The sequence below is a fragment of the Pleurodeles waltl genome, chromosome 4_2, assembly GCF_031143425.1.
Source record: "Pleurodeles waltl isolate 20211129_DDA chromosome 4_2, aPleWal1.hap1.20221129, whole genome shotgun sequence".
NCBI lineage: Eukaryota > Metazoa > Chordata > Amphibia > Caudata > Salamandridae > Pleurodeles > Pleurodeles waltl.
Window position 1 is genome coordinate 862806227 of NC_090443.1, and position 24804 is coordinate 862831030.

Genomic DNA, 24804 nt, shown 5'->3' on the forward strand with positions numbered 1-24804 from the left:
CGATAAAGGAATTTCACCAATTTGATCCTGTGCGATTTCCTGGTCCAACCCATTCCACAGACCCCTACTCTGGGGACGTAGTCCTTTAGCATCTATTTTAAAGGTGAGCAATCTGTGGTTAGAAGAATTCATCAGAAGAACAAGTTAATTACCTTTAGTAAAGCTCTTTCTATTGGATGCTCTATCTTACCATACATTTCTCAGTACCCTCTTATCTCGCTGTTCCATGTAATAATCTCTTATCTCGTTTAAACGTCCCAAACTAAGGGTCTTTGTACTGATACCTCTGAATGTTGTTGGGCTGTACGTCCAAGGGGGCAGACAGGGTCAAGAAAGAACCTGACGTCAGCACACTGAGGTGTTGTTTATATGTATCTCCACTTGTAACTTTCAGGGTGGAACGAGGTCACCTACCATCATGCAAGAGCAATGCTGTTTTAAATGTTCTGCTTTCAGTCTGGCGCCTGGCTAATATTCTAAATGTGTGAAATCTGTGGTTAGATGGGATATCCACCTGAAAGAGCATTACCGAAAGTAGGTAACATGTTCCTCTGGGCCTCGGATAGGGCACCAGCAAACAAAGGACAGTGCACCAGTATAAACAGTCCTACAGTTCCTGCTCCCCTGCTGCTATGGCTACCAAGCTGCTTTAGTTCGTCAGCCTTAAGTTCACTAAAGTGATGGTGTTGGTCAAGTTCAATCTTGGGGGATCAGAAGTACATGTACTCCTGTACTGCAACATCTGGTTGCTGAACAACGACAAGCCACAGTCACTTGCACACCACGCACAGAAGACTTTGGAACGCTTGACATCATTGATTTTCTCCATCAACGAACTCCACACAGAAAGCTTAATTCATTGGGGGCAATTCTGGACTCAATGCTTAAGGCCTTTCCTACCCACACTGAGTCCAGGGTGTTGAAAATCAAGATGTTTCAAAATCAGTCCTGGATCTCTGTGAGGGTGGCTCTGAGGCTGCTGAGCCTCTACGCTTTGGCAATTCTCTGCATTCTCAACATCAGGTAGCACAATTAAAGGGCTCTGCGTCAGGGCTCCCTCTCTGACTCCGTTCAGGTGTCAAGGGTGACTGCTTAGTGTCTGCAGTGATGGCTGCCAGATGCCAATCTGATCGGCAGAAGGCCACTCTTCCATCCCTACTGAGAGCTCAAAGGTGTGACAGATGCATCACTGCTGGGCTGGGAAAGGAGGTTACAAGTTCAGAGACCTCCAGTCTCTGGCAGTAAACATGCAACATATCTTGCTGAAGCTTGGGCAGACCGCTTGGCCCTAAAAACCTTCCTGCCATCCATCAAAGAAAGGTTGGTGCTGGTCTTCAATGGCAACGCTATTACCATGTGATACTGCAAAAAGCGGAGCAGTGTGGGTTTCTGGCCACTCTGACAAGAGTCTGCATGCCACTATAGGTGGATGAAGCAATTGAACATCTTCCTGATCACTACCCAGTTGGGATGATATTTCAATGCAAGAGCGGGCAAATGGAGCAGGTGTCCTTTGGCAGGTCATGAGTGACTTCTCCAGTGTGGGGAGGTGCAGGGCGTCTTTGAACACTAGTGGGTGCCATGGCCAGATCTATTCATGAATGTATGGGTTGTGCAATGTCAGCAATTATGTGCACTGGCAATTTCTCTGGAGCACTTGTTAGGAATCACATTTTAGCTCAAAGGACTGAGGGACTCATGTAAAAAGAATCCCAGGGATGCCTCTTTTTCCTCTGTTTTTGAAGAATATCAGGAAAGACTGGGCCCAAGTCATCTTGAGTACTCCAGATCGGGGCAGGAGAGTGTGGTAGCCCTAGCTTCTGAGTCTGAGCATTTGCCCTCCTATCATGCTTCGGCAGGATGACCTGTCCCAGCAGCATGGCAGTTTGCATTATCTGAAGCTCCACAAATTACACCTTCATGGATGTAGGTTGGTTGTTATATGCATATGTTTGCAGATAAGTGGTGGATGTTATCCTTGACTGGTGCCTATATTGTGCTGGTGCCCTAGACACCAACCCTTTGCAAGCCAAACTTTCTGATTGTTTGTTCTCTCCTTAGCCATGGAAGGCTGTGCACTGTTCACAGTGAAAGATTACTTATTTACCATTTCAGAGTGTCTGCATTTACCTGTCCAATTGTTCTTGGTTAAGTCACCAGTTTTGATGCATTTCGTTAAAGGTTTGACACATGCTAATCCCCAAAACCCTTATGATGCCTCATTGGGACATTTTGTTACTTGCACACCCTTCGAGCCTTTGAACAGTTGCCTGTTAAGGTTCTTGACACTGAAAACACTTATCTTTATCATTATTACATCCATGTGAATGAGCTGCTGCTGTTGGTTACAATCACCCTACGCTTCCTTCTTTCCGAAAATGTTGGTGTTGAGGACTTGGGCATCTTTCCTCCTTAATGTTGTGATGCCCTTCCTTGTTGTCCAGTCAGTCACCTTGCTCCATTGTCCTGATCCAAATATAACATTGAGCTTTTACATTGTCCGGATGAAAGATTGCCTTGTAGATGATCAGCACTTTGACTGCTTCTCTGGTGGAAAGAAGGGTACGCAAGTGCAAAAGTGGACCCTGTCATTATGGATAATCTGCTGCATTAAGATTTACTACATGCTGGTCTGAAAACCTGTTCCATCTGAGTCATGGCTGCTTCACAGACATTGGAATGAATTTTGGCACACTGGCTCCAACAATTGTTCTATCTCCAAGAATGTAAAAGGGAAAGAAACAAGAAACTGATATCAGCTTGCAAGAGTGGGGCTTATATGTGGCTCCTCTCAGTCACTTCTGGAGCAGTAAGGAGCCACACACCACCACATGGTGGTGCATCAGAGCACCACTGTTGAAGCTCTCTGGATCTGGTCTGGCACCTATAGATAGTCTAAAGATGAGGAATAAGCGGTTAGAGTATCCACCACAAAGAGTTATTAAAGGTAAGTAATTGTTTGTTGCTTATGGTAGTGGTTTTGCATAGTATTTCTATTTAACCCTAATCAGTATTGTCTGAGATATATTTATATATGTTTTTATTTGCAGAATCAGTTGGAAACTGCACCACCTCATGAGTTAAAAAACACTTTCCAGTTACTTCATGAGATTTTGGTAGGTTAAATAAAAATATATTTGTCAATGCAAATGGTGTGATGAGCATTTTGAATTTCCTTAATTAATGTAGAAGGACAAACTAACTAATGATCTACACATTTTATATTGGTAAGCAATTTAGTTGCATAATCTTTAAGCTTTGGCTTGGTCACCTTCTTTGAGCCATGAGAGGATTCTGAGACATAGTCAGGAGCAGCTGCTGCAAATCTTGCAAGGGGGGGGGGGGATGGGAGTTCGATAAATTAAAATAAACTCACCTGTCCCATCACTGCTGGCCCCTCTTCTGATGGTGTCCCTGCAGTTCCTGGGACACCAGCACAGGCTTTCCCACGCAATCCTTGCGCTGCTCTCATTCTAGCCTGAGAGCAGCACCAGGATTGGTCCGAACAGCTTGGTCTGACGCTCAGACAGGGCATTGGAGTACGTTCAGTTCTCTGTGTAATACAGCTGGGAGAAATCTAAGTGCGCAGTCAACCTAAGACGGCCGGTCAAAGTAACATGTGTACTTAATTTCACTCCACTCCTCCTCCCCCTCATTTGGCCCAACCCTGCCCTTCCCTCCACACGCTGGCTCTTAGCCAGTGGGGGACGCTCCTCCACCATTGCAGAGGCGCTGCCTACTGATCTGAGCAGGAAACACATATTGGAAGTGCATCATCCACAGAAGCCTCATTTACATCAGGCAGAGATGCGCAGAATCTGAAATACACAAAAGGCCCCATCATCCTATGAGCCGGGGGAAATCCTGTTAGAAGGCAGCATTTTTTGTCTGATGGGCTGAGTAACATGGCCTATTGCAGTGGCTGCTGGGAAACTCCACGTTATAGTGGTCCATGGGGCAAGAAAAGACAGTGTAATATACAGTGAAGCTTCAAATTGCTTTACAATGTGATTCCAAATGTGTTTCTGGCAGTGGTGAATCGAAGGAATGCTGAAAGTTAAAGTAAGTCTGGGTCATGGTGGCTGATGCTTATAAGTCTGATCTCACATGCTGAAGTGCCCCATGCACGAGCCAGAATCTGAAACTGGAAGAATATGTGCAGAGAAAACATCCAAGAAAAGAATGAGCAACCAAGACAATAGCACACACAAAGTAGAGCTACCAGTGCCCAGGTATTGATAGCATCTGTTCTTACTCTTCCAAGTGAAAATACAAAGAAAAGTAGAAAGAAAAAAAAATTGTAATACAATCTGTAATGAAAGATTTAAACCACAGCACCCAGAAAGTGTTTCAGTATAATGGTCATGTAAACTGGGATGGACAATCAGGAACCGGAACTGATTGAGTGAAATAACTTGTTTTCGGCCCTCAAAGAACTACAAAATTCTTATTGAGCTATAAATTGTGAAGTTGAGTGTCTGCTGTGAAAAATCAGCTAGATGTGATGTCTGCTAATTTTTCAGGTATTTAGCATAAATTACATGGCACTTAGGGGGTCATTCTGACCCCGGCGGGCAGCAGTTGCCGCCCGCCTGGCGGGAACCGCCATTTGGCCGCACCGCTGTCAAAAGACCGCTGGTGCCATTTCAACTTTCCCGCTGGGCCGGCGGGCAGGAGGCCTGCAACACTGAAGCCGGCTCCGAATGGAGCCGGCGGTGTTGCAGGCGTGCGACGGGTGCAGTTGCACCCGTCGCTCTTTTCACTGTCTGCTAGGCAGACAGTGAAAAGCATGCTGGGTCCCTGTTAGGGGGCCCCTAGACACCTGTTACCGCCAGCCTCTTCCTGGCGGTGACAACCGCCAGAAACAGGCTGGCGGTAAGCAGCGCCGCCATAGTGGATTCGCCCAGCCGGGGGTAAACCGGCGGGAAACCGCCGGCCCCGGTTTTCTGACCGCGGCTTTACCGCCGCGGTCAGAATGGGCAAGGCAGCACCGCCAGCCTGATGGCGGTGCTTCCGTCATTCGCGGCCCTGGCGGTCTTTGACCGCCAGGGTCGGAATGACCCACCTAAGTGTTACTCCTGGAAATTGAAGCCAAGGGTCCTTCTTGAAGTGTTGGACCTTGGTTGAAGGGTTCTAAATAAAAACATCCGTAAACATTTCAAAACATGCAGAATCAGATGAGTACGAGGGTGTGATTATCAAATGCAAAAATCCTATCTGATAGAGACTTCTAGTTGCAGATTCCTTACTTATTTTTCCCCCGGCGTCTGACTGGATCCAGAGATTTTTTCTTTGAGCAATACCCTCACACGTCAGTAGGTGGCATGGGTCGACTCCATTGGCGACATAATCGCCATGATAATGTCAGGAGTAGTACATAGACACCGCAGTGCAGTGACGTCAGATCTTTTCTCTCTGCGCCACGCGCAGATCCAGAGAGAGATACCCTTTGTAAATTTTTTACAGACTTCGACTGTTTGTCGAGTTTGTGATTTTTGGTGTGTCGAGGGATGTCCCCGAATGCCGGCTTCAAACCGTGCAAGGACTGTCACCGCATGATGTCGATGACGGATACGCATCGGGTCTGTTTGTGGTGTCTGGAGCACAACCAAGACCCGAAGTCGTGCTCCGAGTGCCGGGCCATGCTCCCGAAGGCCTTGAGGGAGTTGTCCCTCAAGCTTATGGTGTCCTGGTACTAGACTCCGCATAGGGCCCGGTCACGCTCAAGGGAAAGGTCTCGAGACCGATCATGGAGCCACCACCACTCGTCATCCTCGAAGTCTTCAGGTCAAGGTAAGAAGAAATTGAAGAAATCCCATCATCCTTCGACTTCACCCCATCGCTCGGTTGATGCGTTGCAGGAGGAGCGTCAACGCTCGAGGCCTCCGTCTTCAGACCCTGCTTTTGGGTCTGCTGCATGCCTCCCCGAGTTTCCAGGATATGGGGCGACTCCTGCCCAATTGAAAGAATTTTATGAGGCCATGCGTCTCATTTTGGGGCAGCCCAACCCCCGCTATGGTGCCTTCAGGCCCAAAGGGTTCAGTTGGGGGCCCTTCGGGTTCCGCTCTGGTGGCTTTGCCACTGACGTCCCCTCCGGATCCGCTCTCGAATCCCCACCAATGCCGGTCGTACCATTCAGACTTTTCCTGGCGCTGGTTCGATTGTCGACGCTCCCGACGTCAGTGGTGTCCACCATCTATGTCGACCAGATCCTGATCCCTGACGAATCGGACCGGCGTCGGCTGACGCCACCTCATTCTTCGATGGGGCCTATTCACCCCAGGTTGGATTCTGACCCTTATTCTTACGGGTTCGAATTCGGGAAAGGATTGGAGGGGTCCTTAGACCATTATGAATACCAGGATGACCCTAACTTGGACTGGGCACAGGAGTCTGGATACCTCTCCAGATGCTGGCATGCTGTCTCCTCCTACCGTGGCTATGGCGGCGGGAGCAACTTATTCCATGGTGGTCAGTAGGGTGGCTGAGGTCCTCGGCCTTGAGCTGCCTACTGTTCAGGTCAGGTCTAATCTCCTGACGGAGGTGCTTCAGCCAGGGGCTTCCACATCTGAGCCTCTTCTTCCATCCAATGAAGCCCTCACCAATGTCCTTTTAGGTACTTGGGCCACACCCAGCACAGGGGCTCCTGGGAACAGGACAATCACATGCCGCCATTGGCCTGCCCTGAACGACCCTAAATTCCTGTCCCAACACCCCAGGCCTGAGAGCCTTTGTTATCCAGGCATCCTCATCCTCAGGGCATTCCACGCCTCCGAATAGGGAATTGAAAAGGCTGGAACAATTTGGGAAGAAGATGTTTTCTTCCTCCAGTCTCGCGCTGCGGTCAGTGAACACCGCATGCCTTTTGGGCCATTATACTCACTCTCTGTGGGATACAATCGCGCAACGTCTGCTACAGATACCGTAGGAAGAACGTGCTATCATCTCCCAAGCTGTCACCGATGGTAGAGACGTGGCAAAGTTCACTATCCGATGTGGGCTGGACACAACCGACTTTCTGGGTAGATTGGTTGCAATGACGGTGGCCATGAGGCGCCACGCCTGGTTACATACATCTGGTTTCTCAGGGGATGTCCAACAGACTCTTATGGACATGCCCTTTGGCTCAAGGACTCCCAGGTTACGGCTAGGTCCCTCTGCCTTTCCACTTTCCCTCCTCCCCAACAGTCTGCCTTTTGCCCACTTTGTGGCCACAGCAGGGTCTCCCTGTCGCGTCCCTTTCCCAGCCACCATGGCACCCATGCTGTTCAGCCGCTGTGTGGCCGGGGACGCAGAATCCCATGTGGTCGGGGGACAGGGAACCGAAGGTCTGCCCAGTCCACCCCTGCTGCAGCCGCCAAACCCTCCTAGTCCGTCCCCTCACCCTGGTCCAGTTGGCAGCAGGATTCGCCATCACCTGCCCCACTGGGAATCCATCAGTACAGACAGGTGGGTTTTGCAGATCGTTTGAAGGGGTTGCTCCCTCCCCTTCAAATCTGCCCCACCAGCCATGCCTCCATCATTCAGCCGTATACCAGAGGATGATTTGGCACTTTTCCACCAGGAAGATGCGTCTCTCTTGGCAAAGAAAGCCATAGAGGGGGTCCCTGCGCTAGAAGTAAGTTGTGGTTGTTATTGACGCTACTTTCTGGTGCCCAAAAAAGACAAGGGCTTACATCCTATCCTAGACCTTCAGGCCCTCAATCTCTTCCTCAAGAAGGAGTGATTCTCACCCTCGTGCAGGTCTTGTCTGCCTTGGACCCTGAAGACTGGATGGTAGCGTTGGACTTGCAGGAAGCTTATTTCCATATTCCGGTCCTGTCTGCCCACAGACGTTACCTACGATTCGTGGTAGGTCACAAGCGCTTTCAATTTACTGTGCTCCCCTTTGGCCTTACCAGCGCCCCTCGGGTGTTCACGAAAGTGATGGCGGTGGTTGAAGCTCATCTGCACAGGTTGGGGGTTTCAGTCTTCCCCTACCACGACGACTGGCTGTTGAAGGCGGACTTGTGCCAGAAAGTTGGCTCCCACCTTCAGACTACAGCAAACCTCCTGCACACAACAGGGTTTGCTATAAACATGCCGAAGTCACACCTGACTCCCTCTGACGCTCGCTTTCATCAGAGCTGTTCTGGACACAGTGCAGTTTCGGGCCTGTTCTCCCGAAAAGCAAGTCCAGTATATTCAGGCTATGATTCCGATCTTTCAGCCTCTATCTTGAGTTTCGGTTATACTGACTCTGAGGCTGCTGGGCCTCATGGCCTCCTGCATCCTGATAGTGAAGCATGCCAGATGGCATATACGGGCTCAGCAGTGGTACTTGAAGTTCCAGTGGGCCCAGCATCAGGGAAATCTCTCCGACATAGTCTAGATCTAGATCTCGGAGGGGACTGCAAACGACCTGCTGTGGTGGCTTTCGAATCGGCAATGAGTTAACGGCAGATCCCTCTTCCTTCCCCAACCAGATCTATCCATAGTGACAGATGTGTCACTTCTGGGATGGGGCGGCCACATGGGAGAGGCGGAGATCAGAGGCCTCTGGTCTCTGGCGGAGTCTGGGCTCCATATCAATCTTCTGGGGCTCCGGGCGATCAGGTTTGCATTGAAAGCATTTCTGTCCTCTCTCAAAGGGAAAGTAGTGCAAGTGTTCACGGACAACACTACCTCCATGTGGTACTGCAACAAATAGAGCGGAGTAGGGTCTTAGACCCTTGGTCAGGAGGCGCTACTCCTCTGGACATGGCTGGCACATCAGGACATCACCCTGGTGATTCAACATCTGGCGGGCTCTCTGAATGCCAGTGCAGACGAACTCAGCCGTCAAGGCATAGCCGATAACGAATGGCGCCTCCATCCAGAGGTGGTGTAAGGTCTCTTTTAGCAGTGGGCATAGTGTTGGTTAGATCTGTTAGCCTCCTCAGAGAACGCTTTTCGTCCCGAGTGGAACTCCGGCCTCCTTTAAGCCTTTCCGCCTATACCACTTCTGTCCAGAATTCTCAAGAAGATCAAGTCATCTTGGTGGCTACAGACTGGGCACGGAGAGTTTGGCATCCAGAGCTATTGAGCATGGCCACCGATCCTCCACTCAGACTGCCTCTTCGGGAGGAGTTTCTGTCGCAGCAGCAGGGGACGGTTCTTCACCCGAACCTGTCAAATCTCTGCCTTCATGCGTGGAGATTGAGCGGCGGCGGTTAACAGCTTTTGTCCTTCCACCCGAAATATATAATGTAATCTGGGCAGCCAGGCGTCCCTCCACCAAAACGGTATACGCAAGTCATTGACATGAATTTGTGACATGGTGTCCCAACAAATCTGTGGATCCCCTCTCTGCTTCTCCTTCTGAGGGTCTTTTGTTCATTCTTTCTTTGGTCCAGCAGGGCTCTTCTTTGGGCACACTTAAGGGCTATTTATCGGCAATCTCAGCATTTCTTTGGTTGTCTGATCAGCCTTTACTCTTTAAATCTCCTACTGTAAGCCAATCCCTTAAGGGTCTCACCCATTTGTTTCCTCCCACTCCATTTATCATGCCTCAGTGGGACCTCAATCTTGTCTTTACTTAATGTGTACTCCCTTTGGGCCAATGCACAGTTGTCCCTTACTGCTCCTCGCAGAGTGAGTGAGCTCAAGGCTCCATTTTCTAAGCCCCCATTTTTGCCTGTGCACCCTGACAAAGTGGTTTAATGAACTAAGGCTTCCTTCCTTCCTAAAGTTGTTACACCTTTTCATGTAGGCCAGTCCATCACTTTCCCTACTTTTTTCGCACCTCCACATCCTTCTCATGAGGAGAAGTGACTCCACCGCCTGGATCCAAAAAGAGCATTGGCGTTCTATCTCAATCGTACTAAAGATTTCCGGGTGGACGATCAAATCTTTGTTGGATACGTAGGTGCGAAGAAACGGAAGGTGGTGCAAAAACGTATCATCCCACAATGGGTACTTCTGTGCATCAAAATGTGCTATGCTTTGGCAAAAAAGCAACCCCCTTAGGGCTTGCACGCTCATTCCACCAGAGAAACTCCTGCTTTCACAGCGTTAGCACGCAGAGTTTCTGTCCTGGATATCTGCCAGGCTGCAACGTGGGCATCCCTGCAAACATTTACTAAACATTATTGCCTGGACAGTCAGGTCCGTAGGGAACGGCTACTTTGGTCTTCGGTCCTGCAGGACTTTCTAGTATGCTCTTGCTTTGAAGCCCACCTCCGAGGATGGCATTGCTTGGGTATCTATTCTAATGTAAGGAATCTGCAATTAGAAGTCTCTATCAGATGTACAAGTTACTTACCTTCGGTAACGATCTATCTGGTAGAGGCATATTCTAGTTGCAGATTCCTTATCAACCCACCCATCCTCCCCACTTGTTAACTGATATCTAGGGACAGGGCTTCCCCATTCAGGGCCTTAGCTCTGGCCCACCAATTTCAGTGTTCTTAGCAGAATTGCGCTTTGGCCTGGAAAGTCGTGAAAAGAAACTGACATCACTGCGCTGAGGCGGCGTTTATATACTACTCCCGATGTCATCCTAGTGACTACGACGCCCTCGGAGTCGACTGACACCACCTACCGTCGTGCAAGGATATTGCTCGAAGAAAAAAATCTCTGGATCCAGTATGACTCCTGGGGGAAAAGTCTAAGGTAAGGAATCTGCAACTAGAATATGTCTCTACCAGATATATTGTTACCAAAGGTAAGTAATTTGTACTATGGGTGTACCATGATTGTTAGATCTGAATGGCATGGATCTTTTCCCCATAAAAATGTAGCTTTATCATAGGCTCTCACCAACAGAAGCGGGAAGAGGTTCTGTATCTTGTTAGCAGTGTGACTTCCTAGATATTGCCAGGATACTGAGTTCTTAGCTTTGATGGAGACTAGATCCACCTGCAAAGAGTAAAGAGCGCGTAGGATGCAGCTGTATTTCTGTTAGTTGGACGAGCCTTCGAGAGCATGAGCTAGCGCATGCATCTCGCTTATGAGACTCTGTTGTATACAAAAAGGACTAGGAGCCCGCCCATAGCTTAACCATTGTTGGTTTCATGACACTCTTCTAAACAGCATACTGAATTTGCCAGTACAGGGGAAACGTAATTTCCGATCATTGCTGTGTTGCAGGGACCACAGATTGAGTAAATTTAATCTTTCCTCCTCCGCTGCTCCTGATGTGATTGCGGTACTATTTCTTCCCCCTCCCACTCCTCCTGCCCGCAGCTGCCTCCATAGCGCTTGCGCTGTTTATCTGGTTATATGGTTAAATGTACTGCAGTGCTTAATTTGTGCTTGTTCTTTCCGGTGCTGAGCACCGGCACTTATTTGTGAGGGCCAGGGCTTATTCTTATGCCTCTAGCATTTGCTCCGAGCAAAAGATACACGTGAAAGACGAAAGAAGGAAAAACTACAAAGCGTCACAAAAGGAGAAGGTAGAAAGTTGCAGGATGAGCTGGAGGGGCAAGGGTGGCCGTAAATGTATTGAAGAGGCCCGAGATGGCTTCAGGATTACGCTGCCTCAGTATTTAGTGCTGGCAGATTTAATTACAGCAGCCTCGTGCTTAAGAGAAGGCCTTTGAGCACCGGCACCTCTTAATTTACAAATTAAGCACTGATGTACTCTCTGCCTCTCTGCTCACTCAGATGGCTGCTTGGTCACTAACAAGCAAGGAGGTTATATGTGTGAACTGGCTGCCACTGAAATGATTTTATACTCTCTAAACAAATGTTTATTTGAGTCTCTTGTGAATAAACGGGTTTAGACACTTAACAGTAAGAGCCGCAGGGTAACTAGTTAATAATGAGTGAGGAAAAAAACCCTGAAATGGATCAAGACTTCATGCTTTTTGCGGCTGCTGCTTTTATTAGCACGTGAACAGCTGCTCCTCCTGCAGTGGAACATATATTTTTACATCAAGCCATACAATTTTCTGTACCAACCTGAGTGTGCTCAAACATTTACAGATTGGCATCAATTTTGAAGTACGATTTCCACATAACGAAATGTCTGTGGAGCATCATGGTTTCAATCCGGTCGTTTGCAGAATCATTGTATTCTGTGCGTTGTAGTTCTTCTCAGATGTAATTAGAGTAATGAATGTTCAATCATTGTACTGCTGTACATATTGTTTTCTGTTTTTTTCAGTGCTTTGGTTTTATTTCTTCTTGAGAAGCCAAGAAATAAGTGGCTAATGGTCCTGTAGGCTTTGACTTACAGATTTACACTCACAATCTGTTCTGTAGAACTGCTAGTCTTCCTTGAATGGTGGTTTGCTAGAAAGAAAATCTATACAGGAACCTTTTTAGATAGGTGAAAAGGTGAAACAGCCATACGGTCAACTAATTTTCAAGCTTCTCTTGTCTGGTAGAGGCTGATTCCACTTGCAACTCCTAATCCAATGTAATTAGCATGGGGAGCACAGTGTTCATCATGACATAAAGAAAGAAATGCTTAAACGTGGACTCCATCAAGAAAATGTAAATTAAATTAGGGTTTCAATGGGTACAAGTGAAGACTTAGGTGGAAAGTATTTGTCAAAAAGTTTTGAAAGTGTGAAAAAATGATCACTGTTCAGAAGACAAATCAAGGCTGGAAAGGTTATAAAATATGCTTTAAACTTCCCAAGTATACATTTGTCCAGCAAAAGAAATGTCAAATTCAAGGAGCTTTTGTGGAGTTCCATATGGCCACAAGCACATCAATAGTAATGTTATTATGAATAATAGCAACAGTTTTCTTCTTGACCTTTTCCTCTCAACCTCCCATCCTAAAGTTAAAGGGTGTTCAAGTTCAGGAAACAATGCCACGCCTGCTGAGATAAAACATCCACTCTCAGCAGCAATTTCCATAGAAGATAGCTACTGAGTTCCAAAAGAGCTAGATGCCATTGCACCTGCATCTGCTGTCTGAAGTTTTAATTATTTTTTTTAACATGTGGGGAACTGAAGTAATGCAGAGTGAAGTGGAAAGTGGCAGTTCCAATTTAGAACCTCTCCCGGCAGTTCCCATTAAGAGAAATGTCAAGGAACAAAACAGATCACATTTTTTTGTTTGTGTGGTTTGTCAGCTTGTCCACACAACACCTCAAATAAATAGGATGTAAAGCAACAATTTTTTGATGAATCTCCAGTTTATAATCTGAAGATATCGGACTACTGTGGGGTCCGTCATCACAGCGTCAGCACCCAGCAGATGAGACCCTATTCTCCACGAATAATAACCAAAGTTAATCATTTTAAAGAACATAGTCTGGGAATCTCACAGACCTCTTCTTTTTGAAATCATGCATGGCTGTTAAGTTGAAATGAGCTTCTAAGCATTAAAGTGAAGTATTTTCTCTGTGTTCAGCAATCTGCTCTCATTTGCACAATGTTGAGGCAGAGGTGTAATGCCATCTTATTCCAGAATCCACTGATGCTGGGATTATCTAAATGAGACCTGCAACTCTTCATGGAAGTATTTGTTGCATCAGTTAAATGTTCAGAAAGTTGATACTCCAGAAGAGGTCTTATGTTGTTTTCTGAACATTCATCAGAGATTGAACAGATGCCCACAAAATTAGTCCTGTTGTGTCCTCATGCGTTACTGTAACAATGGTTTGCAGTGTGGCCAGGAGGGAGTTGCAGATGCAGAAATAAGGGTTTACATGCTATTTTTGTGGACATTACTCACTTTGAGATTAATCATAACTGAGTGAATTCAAATTGTTATCAGTCAAGTGCTAATATTTTGCTGTTTTCTTTGCATTCGAAGGTTGTCAGAATTTCTTTTTGATTTTCTTTTACAATTTTGATGGGACAAACCTTGCATGCCCTCTCTTTAGGTTTACCTTTCATCATTAAACCAGTATTGCTTTACACCATATTAATTACTAGTTGATAATAACCCTTGTGCCTATTCCCCAATACCACCCTGGGTTTTATCTGAACATTTGTTCCAGTGGTTTATTGTATTGAGATGTTTGCTTTTTAATGAAATCAGCACAGATAACACATCAGCAAAAGAAGGCGATCCTCAAGGTACTCTCTGGGCAGAAGAGTGGCTCTGTTGCTAAGCTACTGCCCTCATCATAGGGTTACCACTGTGCATTGCTGAAGTCGATGCTCTCATTTCGGGACTAGTGAACCCTTGCAGTTTTCGATCACCGGTCGGAGGAGGCTTTTGCAGAATCTATCATCTGCTGGGTGTTTCCTGCATTCCGGAATGTTATTCTTTGTGAAAAGTGTGAAAAGGATTTTTACCTCTTCATGCTCCCTATGCATTCTTTATGCACTGCTCCCTGGAAGCCTGATCTAGGGCCTATACATTCAGTAAAGCTAAGAGTTACACTTTTCTGAGACCCACGTTGTCAGACTGCTGCTTTCTATGCTTAGAAAACTGCTTACACGTAAAAGGATGCAGTGATGAGGCTTTAGCTGTTAAGTACACGGTGTTGTACTGACTGTAGTACTCTTAAGTCCATCATTTTCCCTTCCTTGAATCAAACATGAAACCATGTATGCGTGTAGAACGCATGCCCTTATAGTACACTGAGAGAAAAGGAACTGACTGGGAAAGGAAGATTAGGCATGTGGGGAGCACAGCGTGGGGTGAAAGGCATGTGTATTATCTTATTTCATCAACAGTTTCTCAGCAGTTTTACTCTAGCGTGGCAGATGTCTGACTTGTTCCTATATTGGAGATGACGTTCCACACACAGAAGCATTAGAAGGTGAAGACCTGCACTGTTGCATGCTCCCCAGCTACTCTTTAATCCTGCCAAGTTTTTCATCAGCTATCTAATGATATATTTAAGGAATTTAGAATTATATTTCTTAGCAAAAGTTATATCCATGCTCACATTAGTTCAAATTATGAGCAGCTCAGTTAATAATGGTCAGTGTGAGGATTGTTCTTCACCATCAGGGTGAGAACTTGTGTGGACGATACACCTAAAATGATAAAATATAACTTCCAGCATAGTCTAGAATTGAATGCACAAAAGCACTGATTTAGGTCAGTAAAATTTGGACGCTTTTTGACTCAAACACAGCATAAAGGTTCCCTTCTGAAGTAGTAAGAGGACACTTGAATACATAAAATTGAAATTAATCGTAAATATAATTCTGCCCTCATCATTAAATAAGTAAGAATTTAAGAAAGCTAAGCGATTACAACTAAAAAAAAAAAGAAAAAGTAACAAAAGTTAAAGAAAACCGACTCAGAATTGTAGCGGTTCCTGGAGTATATAATTGTGTTTTAGGAAATGGAAATGTTGGATGAAATACAGGTAAGGTAGGAAACGTTTGCAAAAATATTTTGTAATGGACATCCTGACTCGCACATTGCATTTATGAACCTTGCCTTGAGGCATCAGAATGCAACAGTAAACTTTATAGAACTGAAATGGAAACGTTCTAGATGATGGTTTTTCTTATTTTGCTGTAGCCAGATTCTGTTCAGTGGCATACTGAATAAATTGTTCTGTGCTGCCTCTCTGTACCTCTTTCTTTATCTCAAGTTTGCATGCTTTTGTTTTTTTTTTACTGTTAGACTTTCAGCTGGCTTTGTTTAAATCAGATACTCTCAGAGCTTTGTCTTCAGGGGCATATTGTCATTGCAGGTGAGGCCTGTTTGGATGAGGTTATTCCATTTATTTCAATCATACCCGTTTTTCTTTCCAGTTCCTGCAGCTTTTCTTAAAGTTTTCATGTAAACACTGATCTTGAAACTTGCAATCTGTTACTTTAGTTGGAGTTTGCACTGGCTCTCCCTCACAGCCTCCTCATGTTTCCTCACTGCCGATTGTGAGAACCCCTTTGTGCCACTGTAGCAGCCGCCCGCCTCCCCATTCATCATTGCTCCCTGTGATTGCCTTGCTTGTATCCTCCCTATTGTTGTAGCCATCGTGCCCTGTTAGCCTTTTTTTTGCCTTTTGTCATTGTGCCCTGTTAGCCTTTTTGTGCCTTTTGTCATTATTGTATTCATTGTGCTCTGTTAGCCTTTCTTTTTGGCTCCCTTTTCCCAATGTTTTTGCTGCTTTTCCCTCCTCCTGCCTCCAAGCGTGCCTCCCTCCCCCAGCACCTACCTAATATAGGCTGCAGCACAACACCATTGGACAGATCCTTGTACCAGTTCCCCCTTTCGGCCACCTCAGGTCTTTTTGCTGCCAATTGCGAGACTCCCTCTATGAGGGTGTACCAGCGGCTGCCATCCCACTCACCGCCTCTTCCCGCGATCGCCTTGCATGTATCCTCCCCACTATTGTGTTTTGCCTTTTGTCATTATTGTATTAATTGTGCTCTGTTAGCTTTCTTTTGCCTTTTGTCACTATTGTATTAATTGGGCCCTGTTAACATTTCTTTTTGGCCCTCGCTTCCTGCTGTTTTTCCCACATTTACCACCTCCCGCCTTCAAGCGCTCCTCCCTCAGAATCTACTTAATGGAGGCCGCAGCAGAGCTGCAATGGAGCTGCACCTCTGGCACTCCAAAGGCAAGCCCGTCTGCCCTGGTTCGTGCCTGGATTGCACCCAGAGCCTGGAACCCTGGCCCTCTGGCGACCCACCAATACCCCACCATTGAGATCCAGCCCCTGGGCCCAATACACCACCTCAACTGCTGTACCTCCTGCCCCATATCAGCCGAAGAATCCTTCACCTGGTGCCGCTGCCCCTGCAACACAGGACCGCCCGCCCACAGAGAAGCCCTCACCACACCACCCCGACAAGACCTCGAACGCCACAGAACTGCTTCAGTGCATTCTGCTGAATGCCCTGCCCCTCTGCAAACACACCACTGAAATCTGGGATACCATCAGTGCCCTCACCCTGGCGTAATCTTCATCACCGAGACCTGGCTCAACCTCTCCTCAAACCCCACATTGCCACTGCAGCTCCAGACAGCTACACGATGATACACTGAGACCTCACAAACAAACATGGTGGAAGCATTGTCATCATCCGATGCACTACCACAGAAGACAAGACCATTCCAGTCATGGAATACCTCAACTTCCAATTCCAAACCAACAATAGGATGACCATTAGAGGCACTTTTGCCTACAGGATCCTGGGACCTCGACTTACATTCTGTGATGCCATCTCCAGTTTTATCATCTCTCTAGCGACTCAAGCACTACATCCTTCTCAGTGACCTCAACTTCCACCTCGACTATGCCTACTCCACCAAGCTCCTGGAAAGCATGAGCAACATCGGCCTCACCCGACTGGTCAGAGACCCAACGCACAGCGCAGGACACGTGCTGGACCTGATCTTCTCATCCAGCGACAGTCAAGTATAGTCACTAAACTCACCTGGACTGACCACGCCATCATCCACTTCACCATCAGAGGTTCCCAGGGCACCACCACCAATCAATCAATCAATCAATTTGTTGAGCGCACTACTCACCCGGAAGGGTCTCAAGGTGCTTTGGGGAGGGTGGGGGGGGGGGACTACTGCTCGAAGAGCCAGGTCTTGAGGCGCTTCCGGAAGGTCAGGAGGTCCTCTGTCTTATGTAGGTTGGCGGGGAGGGAGTTCCAGGTTTTGGCGGCGAGGTGGGAGAAGGATCTGCCGCCTGTTGTGGTACGGTGAATGCGATGGACTGTTGCAAGGGCGAAGTTGGCGGACCGGAGCTGGCGTGTCGGGTTGTGGAAGCTGAGTCGATCGTTGAGTTAGGCCAGTCCGGTGTCGTGGAGAGCTTTGTGAGCGTGGATTAGGATTTTGAAGATGCTCCCCAGTTCCCCTCACCGCAGCTGGAGCAAGTGACTAAAACCCAGTAGACGAAGACCCTCATACCATCCAGCCTGAAGCCACGTCAAACCCTGGAGCAGGCCGTCCTGAACTTCTCTGCCTAGATCATGCAATGCACCAACAGTCGCCCCTATCAAGCCTTCCAGAACCAACAAAGCCTCAATACAAGCCATCTGGTATTCAACCGATCAATCTGGCACAACTGCAAATTACTAGAAAAACAAAGGCGCTCACCAAAGACCCCACTGACAGAACCGCCTACGAATCAGCCCTGCCCACCAACAGACACCAGCCACTTGATCACTACCTGGATTCCACTAACAACACAGACCACCCTAGCCCTCATATCCTCCATCCACTCCGGAGCACCCACAGACCTCTGCCCCCAACATTTTTTCAACCTTTGAACCAAGGATATCAGTGCGGAACTCACCAGCATCTTCACAACCTCCATCACCACGGGGGCCTTCATTGACAGATGGAAACACGCTGAAGTCTGACTACTCACGAAGAAACCCTCAGCTGAACCCAGCAAACTCAAAAATTAATGCCCCATCTCGCTGCTTCCGTATCCCGCCAACGTCATTGAGAAGGCAATTAACCTCCAGCTCATAGAACACCTGAAAAAAAAACAACCTGCTCCACGCCTCCCAATCCGGCTTCCGCACTAACCACAGTACCAAGACAACCTTAACCGCTGCCAATGACGACAGATCCTCCTCAACCACATTGAAACAGTAGCCCTTATCCTTCTCCAGCTCTTAGTGGCATTCAACCCCGTATCCCATCACACTTTCATCAGCAGATTTATCAGCATCGGCATTGAGGGTAACACCCTCACGTGAATCGCCTCCTTCCTCACTGGATGATCACAGAGAATTTGCATGCCACCCTTCACCTCTGAACCCAAAAGCATCATCTGTGGCATACCCCAAAGTTTGTCTCTCAGACCCACCCTGTTCAACACCTTCATGACTCCCCTCTTGGACATCGTCGGAACCCACAGAGTCAACGTCATATCCTATGCAGATGGCACGCAGCTCATCCCCTCACTCACCTAAGACCCCATCACCACTTCGACAAACCTCCACAACGCCATGACCAGTGTTGCCGACTGGATGAGGACCAACTGCCTTTAGCTAAAAACGAACAATACTGAAGTGCTGATGTTCGAGAAGAGCACCTCCCCATGGGAGAACAGCTGATGGCCCTCTGTGGTCTGTTGGTGCACACCCACACCAACAGACCGCATCTGCAACCTCAGCATCATTCTCCACAGTAAACTCACTATAAAGCACCACATCAACGTACTCAACTCCTCTTGCGTCCACACCCTCCGCATGCTCCAAAGAATCTTCAGATGGATCCCCATCAACACCAGAAAGACTGTCATCCAGGCCCTCATCACCAGCCGGCTAGACTACGATAACACGCTCTACTTCGGTATCACCACATTATTACTCAAGAGACTCCAGACCATACAGAATACAGCAGCCAGACCGATCCTCAACCTCTGCAAATGAACCCACATCACCCCCCAACTCAAAAACCTCCACTGACTCCCCATCCAGAAGAGGTGCCAGTTCAAGCTTCTGACACATGCCTACAAAGCTCCACATGCATCAACCACCACATGATCCTCCACCAACCCGCCAGACACCTGCTCTCCACCTCTCTGGCCCTCACACACACACACCGCATTCATCGCAGCCACAGCGGAAGTCGTCCATTCTCCTACATCGCAGCCAAGACCTGGAACAACCAGCCCCTCCACCTACATACGGCACCCTCCCTGGCAGACTTCAGAAGGAGACTCAAGGCCTGGCTTTTCGACTTAGAGCTACGAAACCTCAGCACCCCGATACCCTCAGGAGTGACATAGCAGTGCTTTATAAATATTTGATTGATTGATTTTTCCAAAGTTGGGTGCACATGGCTGCTGGACCCCTGGGGCACCCTTGATAATAAGGCCCCAGAATTCTACATGCTTTGAATCCTTTAAAGGTGATGGATACATGGAAGACTAGACAGTCTGCTGTTTGTACACATTTTAAAGGTATTAAAGGCAGATGGGAATATGGATTGATGCATTCAGCTAGCCTCGTGCACGCCAAACTGATTCTATGTTCTAGACAAGAATGAGAGAGAACATGATCTTGGAAGAGACATCACATGGCTTCTCCCTACTTAAACCTCCCACTTAAACTGAAACAAGCACAGATGGGTACAGGTGAGGGAAAGGAGACTATGGGCAGGAGTAAAGATGTATATCTCTAGTGGACGACCTAGTTGTCAACACTGAATCTTACATTATATAGTATTTCTGCTCTAGCAAAGTTCATTGCAAGGAGGTGATGGCAGAGGATTAAGGTGGCAGTCCAAACACCCACCCACACACTCACTCTGTCCTCCTCTGAATCTTCCCTACCCCTTTTCTCCAATTTGTCTTTCTTCAGCTTAATTTTCCCTCTTTTACCTTTTGTTCCTCAGCTTATAATTTTTCATCTCCCCCACCACATTTCAGTTCCCTGTTTTAGTTGTACTTTTACCAAGGACTAAAGTGCCCTTCTTCAGTTTTAAAATACCCCAGAAAAAATAAAAAGTTTAGTGATCGTTAAATTAGCTGTAGCTAATCTCTATAGGCTTTACTCTGATTTCCAGCACCCACGTCTACCTTCAGGAAGTGTTTGTAGGAATCTGGAAGGAGAGTAATACTCCCAGGAGGAAAGCTATTGCTTCTGAGTCACAATTTTGTCTACAGAATATAATCCAGTTTTGCCTCTGATATTTTCTTTTCTTCCTTTTGAAGGTTATTGAAGACCCTATGCAACTGCAGCGGCTCAAATTCTCATTTGAGTCTGATAATGGATTACTAGGTAACTGCTTCAAACATCTACTCCTATTTAACATTTCATTATTTAAAATGTATCAAGTTAAGTCATTGATGTTGTTACTGCATATTTTACTTTGAGTTTTAAACACTGTAGAACATTTGAGGAAGATCTGTGCTCAACCCCAAAGAAATATTACATTAAACATCTTAATAGAACCTGCAAGCTTTAAAGCAGCTTGATAGCAGCAGAATCTTATATCACTAATCTCTGAGTGCAATACTGTTTGATGAGACGTCTTTGCATCACACAGTTGGTTGTTAGAAATAACTTCAGAGTTCAGCCTCTTACCTAAAAGGCAGTGTTACAGCATACATTAGCCTTGCTGAAAGAGCTTCATTTGCTCATGTTGAAATGACCAGTAAAGGAATCTGAAGTGAGAGTGAGATACTGGATATTAATGACGTTATTTGTGTATATGTAGCTCAGTTTTATGTTTCATGGAAAACTGTAAAAATTCACTGGTCTCCATTTTGCCCTCGCCACTTCCCCAAAAGTCCTGGAGGTGGGCATGCACACCAGAATACATTAGATCCGTTTTATCATTCGACTAGGAACTGTCACATTAAAGTTGCTTTTCAGCTCAAGGCACATGTGACTAAATGCAGATTTACTCTGACGTGGCAGACTGTGGTGCATTTGCAAGTCTTGTGTGCTAGACATAATGAGATAGCCATGTTTACAACATCTGAGATCTTCAGTGAGCCAAGGTGCATAATTTCTGATTCTTGTCAGGAGCTCCCTTCAGCTTTCCAACTTTATAGACGTATCTCAATAATTGCAGGATTGGGTCCATTACATTACTAAGCTTGCTCCTCAAGCTGTTGGCTTTGAGGCCTTTGGCATTTATAATTCCAAGGGAAAATGGTATGCCCCATTGTTGAAAATACATGTTGCATGCTGATTGCCGCAACCTTTCTGCTGAATTAGTTTGCAACATTTTAAATTCTTGATCAGTAGATTTTGTTTAACCTGTTACTGTCTGAGCATATTGATTATATTTACGTCTACCGCTACTTTTTCCCCATCACAACATTTCTGTTACTCTTTACTGTCTACAGTTCTCTTAATTCAACTAATCATTTAATTAAATGTCTGCCTTTTCTTCACCTAGTTAAATGTTTGCCTTTCCTTCTTCTAAATCTACCTCTGGTATTCTGTTTTTTTATCTTTTTCTTGGAGAACGACTTCCTCAAGGGCAGTGACTACTACTTCTATTTGGCGACATACAGCTTTGCGTCTCAGTCATACATAGCTGTTTTGGGCCTCCGGATGCTTATTGCGCAACTTCAATTCGTGTCCCAAGCCCAAACACCCAAGAGACACATCATGTGGGTCTGGTACCGACATTTGTTTTCTACAGTTGCAGCATGGCTTGAAACCTGTAGTCTTAGGAGAGAGCATTGTTCCCTAGCACTATGGATTTCTATATAAGGAGCGGTCAGAAAACTGTTGAAATTGGTAGAAGAGCTCAATGTACGGGTTGAAAGGTGTGGAACGAAAGGAACTGGTGTCAAAACACAAGGGTGGCACCTATATATGCCTCCAATCCATGACTTCCGGTGTGGAGTCAGTGCAGAACCACACAGTGCCACCTAGTGGCGTATGGGAGCATTGCTTGCAAAAGCTTTCCAAGTTTAGTCTGGCACCTAGCCAGTATTCAAAGATGCAGAATCTGGGGTTAGAAGAACACATTACCTATCTTCGGTAATTCTTTCTTGTGGATATTCAGTCTAAGCACCTATTCTTCAGTCTGTGAATAGTCCCCCAGGTTAGACTGGACGTAAGTGACGTCCGTGTCACCCATATAGACACCATTTCAGCTTGCTGGTATCAGTTCTTTTCTTTCCACTCTAGTCAGCACAGAGTCGGAGAAGAGCTACCCATCTGTCATTTTTTTTACAGTATTTTTTTGATTTTTGCTGAGCTTTTTTGAGGTTTTTTCCTCCTGATGTGTCTGAGGAATGTCTTAGAGGGAGAGAGGATCCAACCATATGGATTCTGTCATTGCACCATGTTGGTTATGGACCCATACCTCGTGGGATTCTGGTGTCTGGAGCGCCACCATGACTCTTAAGTCACGCTTCGACTGCTGTGCAATGATGCTGAAGGCTTTGAGGGAGCGGCTCCTAATCCTGCTCGCGGACCAGCATGTCTCACTAGTCCTCGGAGCTCTTGGTCGAGAGGAAGGTCACGGGACTGCTCCAGGAGCCCAAAGTCCTGTTCGTACCATTCAAGGCTGTCAAACATTCAGGTAAGAGGCACAAAAACCACAAGAAGTCAAAGCACGCTTTTACTTCTCCTTGTCCGTCACCCGACGCGATAAGCAACATCATTGTCTGAGGCATGGTTCTTCGAAGCCACGCCAGGGCCGTCTCCTCACATTCATGCTTTTCCAGGAGCCAGAGGGATCCCGCTCAACTAAGAGTTTTACAAAGCCATGCACCCCATTTTCGACGTGGACGACTCCTTATGAGTGCCTTTGGGCCCAGCAGGGTCATAGGGAGCCGCATCTAGTTCCACACTGGCGGCTTCAGCCTCTGCTCAGATAGACCCATATGGATCCAGACCAGCGATGATGCTGCAGACCCCAGCCCCATTTAGATCCCTGAATCTGACACGGAGCCAGAACAGAGTCCACCAATGGTGATTTCCGCACCAACAGAGGACCCATGGGTCATAGGTCAGCGCCTCAGCCTTAATCTGAGGGATAGGTCTCAGGAAAGAATGGGAGGGGTCACTGGACCCTTTAGAATACCAGTCACAAGGTCAGGATATGGACTGGCGTGAGGAACTGGGTGATGCCAGCAGGCTGGACACGTCTCCAGATACCAGCTTGTTTTCCTTCCCCTACAGTGGCTAGGGAGGAGGGAGCCATCTATGCTATGGTGGTAAAGAGGATGGCTAGGGTCCTTGACCTTGAGTTGCCCCCGGAGCCAGTCAAGACTAGCATCTTGATGGAGATGCAGCAACCGGAAGCTTCTTCCTCTGAACCCCTGCTCCCTTTCAACAAAGCCCTCACCGATGTCCCTCTGGGTACCTGGTCCAAACCCAGTACAGGGGCTCCTGTGGGTAGGACGGTTACCCGCTGCCATTGCCACTCACCTTGGGACTCAAACGTCCTCTTCCAACACCGTACACCAGAGAGCTTGGTGGTCCAAGCATCTACCTGTCATGGCGCATTCCCCGCTGCTCCCCTAGACAGGAAATCCAAGAGGATGGATAGCTTTGGCAAGAAAATGTTTTCACCCAACAGCCTTTCATTGCAGTCAGTGAACACTGCATGCTTATTAGGCTGCTAATCCTACACACTGTGGGACACGGTTGCGCAAGTGCTGCCACAGTTCCTGGAGGAGGCTCGAGCCATTCTCTCCGAAGCAGTCAAGAATGGGGGTGAGGCAGCAATGTTCACATTCGATGTGGTTTGGCAAGACAGACTCGCTGGACAGAACAATCTCGGCAACAGTGGCACTTAGACGCCATGCCTGGCTGAGAACGTCTGGCTTTTAAGGGAATGTCTAGGCTTCCCTCATGGATATGCCCTTTGATGCCAACCATCTCTTCAGAGAAGGCAGACGCGGCAATGGCGTGCTTTAAGGATTCATTAGCTTCAACCAAGACCTTGGGCCTCTCATCTGCCTTGTGGCATCGCCAGTCTGCCTTCCACTCCTTTCGTGGCTTAGAAGTGGCCCAACCACTGTCCCACACAAGCTTTCCAGCCTCTGCGTGGGCACAGTACATACTGTATGAGGCTGGCTCAGTTTATGATGTACACTGATGGTGTGGCACCCTATACTGAGTCCAGGCAACCCTTAGTGATAGTGAATAGGTGTTCAGATAGAAGAAGCTCTCTCGGAGTAGTTGAGGCAAGCAGTTAAAGCTTATCCAGGAGGAATGTAAAGCACTTGCAATACCACAGTAGTCAGACAGTAACTCTCCCACAGTGAAGAACCACACAAGTGTTGCAAAAATAAGGGATACTTGATTACAGCACTGCTACTAAACTGACATTGGTATTTCTCCCTTTGGAGATATTACAGAATGCATTCACAAAAGAACCATCAGAAATAGCATAAAAATACACAGGGCCCTAGATGAGGGCCAAACCATATTCTAAAAATGTGAATGTGAAACAGTGACTTCAGCCAAGGTAAGTGTAGTAGTTATCTTGGGGCTGGGGGCAGTTAGGAACACCAGAGG

The 24804-nt window shown here is 47.0% G+C and overlaps 1 protein-coding gene across 2 annotated transcripts in view; it reads left to right on the forward strand.

Annotated features, from left to right (window-relative positions):
* The window catches only part of USP24 (ubiquitin specific peptidase 24), a 1409949-nt gene that overhangs the window by 1256098 nt on the left and 129047 nt on the right, over nucleotides 1-24804 (forward strand). For both annotated transcript variants that reach the window (XM_069232604.1, XM_069232603.1), the window contains exons 61-62: nucleotides 3051-3116; nucleotides 20523-20589. In XM_069232604.1, coding sequence (XP_069088705.1) covers nucleotides 3051-3116; nucleotides 20523-20589 — 133 coding nt within the window. The remainder of the gene's footprint in view (nucleotides 1-3050; nucleotides 3117-20522; nucleotides 20590-24804) is intronic.